General features: G+C 31.5%; 1 protein-coding gene across 1 annotated transcript in view; it reads left to right on the top strand.

The window, feature by feature from the left end:
* Nucleotides 1-1,083: 1,083 nt before the first annotated feature.
* LOC105826385 (NKG2-F type II integral membrane protein-like) overlaps nucleotides 1,084-2,786 on the top strand; it is a 28,818-nt gene continuing 27,115 nt past the window's right edge. Inside the window, exons 1-4 of the mRNA XM_012664363.1 lie at nucleotides 1,084-1,255; nucleotides 1,621-1,725; nucleotides 1,861-1,914; nucleotides 2,417-2,568. Of these exons, the coding sequence (XP_012519817.1) occupies nucleotides 1,084-1,255; nucleotides 1,621-1,725; nucleotides 1,861-1,914; nucleotides 2,417-2,568 (483 nt within the window). The remainder of the gene's footprint in view (nucleotides 1,256-1,620; nucleotides 1,726-1,860; nucleotides 1,915-2,416; nucleotides 2,569-2,786) is intronic.

Below are 2,786 nucleotides of genomic sequence, written 5' to 3' on the forward strand. Positions count from 1 at the left end.
AACCAGATATAATAATGGAGCAATTATAATAAAAATAATTAAAATACTTTAAAATATTTGCAAAACATTGCAACAAAATGATAATATAAGAGACTCTTATCGATGAATTATTTTACGTGCTCTAACTAATGTGAACCAGATATAATAATGGAGCAATTATAATAAAAATAATTAAAATATTTTGATAGCTTATAATTTCCATGTATGTATTAAGTGTTCTACATACATTAAAATTTATAAATTATGTTTTTCCTTTCTAGATTACTAAACTATGTTATTAGACACTAGGTAACTTTCAAAGGTTGCACATTATAAATTTCAATGCCAGATATAATTCTAGATCTCAGTGACTGCACAGCTCATTGACTATATTATCAGATTACATTATCTAAATTATCATACTTATTTACACAACGAAAGTGCCTTAGGATTTTGACATCATGGGGGCTTAAAGTTTAAATGTAAATGTAAATCACTAACTAAAAGTATTTTAATATTATGAAATCACTATGTGAGCTAGTATTACTATTCTCCATCTCATAGCACTCAATTATTCATGATTAATGAATTGTAAGTGTCTTACAATTAGTGCATTATTTCCAATACAGAATTTTAATAATTTAACATGCATATTCTTTTTTTTTCTTTTATTTCAGCATATTATGGGGGTACAGATGTTTAGGTTACGTATGTTGCCCTTGGTCCCCCCCCAAGTGCGAGAACATGCATATTCTTAATGGTGCTAAAATGTTTCCGTAGGATCTGACTTTAATAAAGATATTTGTATTTATGAGCCTCTATTCCTCACTAGTTCATCATTTTTTATTACTCCAACAAATAATATTATGTCAAATGTAGACTTTGTTTTTTGAAAATTACCTGTTTAATTATAAGACTTTGTAGAAAGTTTTAAAGAAATTAGTATCAGACTTTTACATTGTTCACCCCCAAAATGAACATTATTACTTAGCCCCCGATACACCCTAGTCTGACTACATAAGGGATCTTACCATTAAATAAATCATTTGTTAACTTCTTAAGTACATTATCACAGAGAAATCTCTGAATCACACAGCTGCAGAGATGAAGAAACAAAGAGTGAATCTGGCCAAGGACTCAAAGAGGCAGGAAAGAAAATCTAAGGGCGGGAAAAGCTCCCTTTCAGTAACTGAACAGGAAATAACCCAAGTGGAATTACACCTTCAAAATGCTCCTCCGGATCTCCAGGGGAAGGAGAAGACCTGCTACTACAAAGGTAACCATTTACTAGATCCTTAATAATTGTTCTGGGATATACAGTTTTGGTGAAGAGTTGTGGGAAAGATGAGGGAATATTTTTCATTTGTGAGGACGAGAGCTCAAAGTTTGGATATGGTATTCTAATATGAATCTGAAGGCTAATTTTATTTAGGCATTTTAAATTTGTAGGCCTTCATCAACGAATCATGGGGCATTATATTTACTGAATATGCAACAGTATACTTTGAGAGAAAGATTACTATGTAGATGTGGGTTTAGAGACAAGAGTTTATCCCTTTGATTCCCTGTACATGGGGGTTGTCTGGTATGTAAACTGTCTCCATCTCTCCTTCCTCAGTGTTTCTGTTTCCCTCCCTGCAGTTTCACTGTTACCTCCAGAGAAGCTCGTTGCTGAGATCTTGGCCATCATTTGCATTGTCCTAGTGGGCTCTGTGTTAAAAATGGTATTAATAGCTCGTATTCCCTGTAAGTATATTTTTCAAAGATTATCATGAAACTTTTCACTTTAATAATTGAAAGTGCCTCTGAACATTTCATAAGATCAGGGAATAGGATATTTAGATACTAATTATTTATTAAGGATTACTTTAATTTTTCTAGTTACAGTAATGGAGAAGCAGAACAATTCTTTCCAGAGTGTAAAAACTCAGAAAGGTACATTTTATATTTTATCTCTATCTTTGTGCAAAAATATGATAGATTTTTTGGAGGGAAATAAATTAGAATATTGTACAATAAATGTTCATAAATAAAGATTGTAGGAGGACCTTCCCTTTTCTTCAACAATAAGTAGGAATGCTCTTTAAAATCACTATATCCTCTTTTTGCCACTTTACTCAAATTACTACTGCTGTCATATGATAAGAATTAAATAGTTCTGCTAGTCTAAAAAAGGTGTTTTGTTCAGTGATTTCTCAGACATGTGTAGAGTGGATTTTGTTTAATGTTTTTCTTTATGTGGGAACATAATTAGGACAGGAGAGATCATTTTCAGAGCTTGTGTATATGAGCGAGAATGTGTTTTTTACATGCATCAGCTCTCTGGATGCAGAGATATGTTACGTGCATGTAAGTTTATACCTTTACAAATACATAGATTGATTTTTATTCTAAAAAATTTATATTCTTTGTGGATACTAATTCAGTCTTTCCTCAGCATGTGATTGTGGTCATTGTCCAGAGGAGTGGTTCACATATTCCACCAATTGTTATTCCATTGGTAAGGAATTCAAGACTTGGGATGAGAGTTTGAGGACTTGTGCTTCCAAGAACTCTAATCTGCTTTACATAGATAATGAAGAAGAAATGGTAAGATGTTATATGTTTCAAACACTTTATTAATAACTCATTGCAGTAAATATATTTGTGGAATTCATTAATATTTATGTACACATAATTAGCTTATTTACTTTCAAAACTGTAAATATTCCATTGATTGACATCACAATATGTTATTTATATTCATATGCTGATAATACACATTAAATTATTTTCACTTCTTGCTTCTCACAGAAAACCATGCTTGT

The sequence above is a fragment of the Propithecus coquereli genome, unplaced genomic scaffold (assembly GCF_000956105.1).
Source record: "Propithecus coquereli isolate 6110/MARCELLA unplaced genomic scaffold, Pcoq_1.0 Scaffold884, whole genome shotgun sequence".
NCBI classification, from domain to species: Eukaryota; Metazoa; Chordata; class Mammalia; order Primates; family Indriidae; genus Propithecus; species Propithecus coquereli.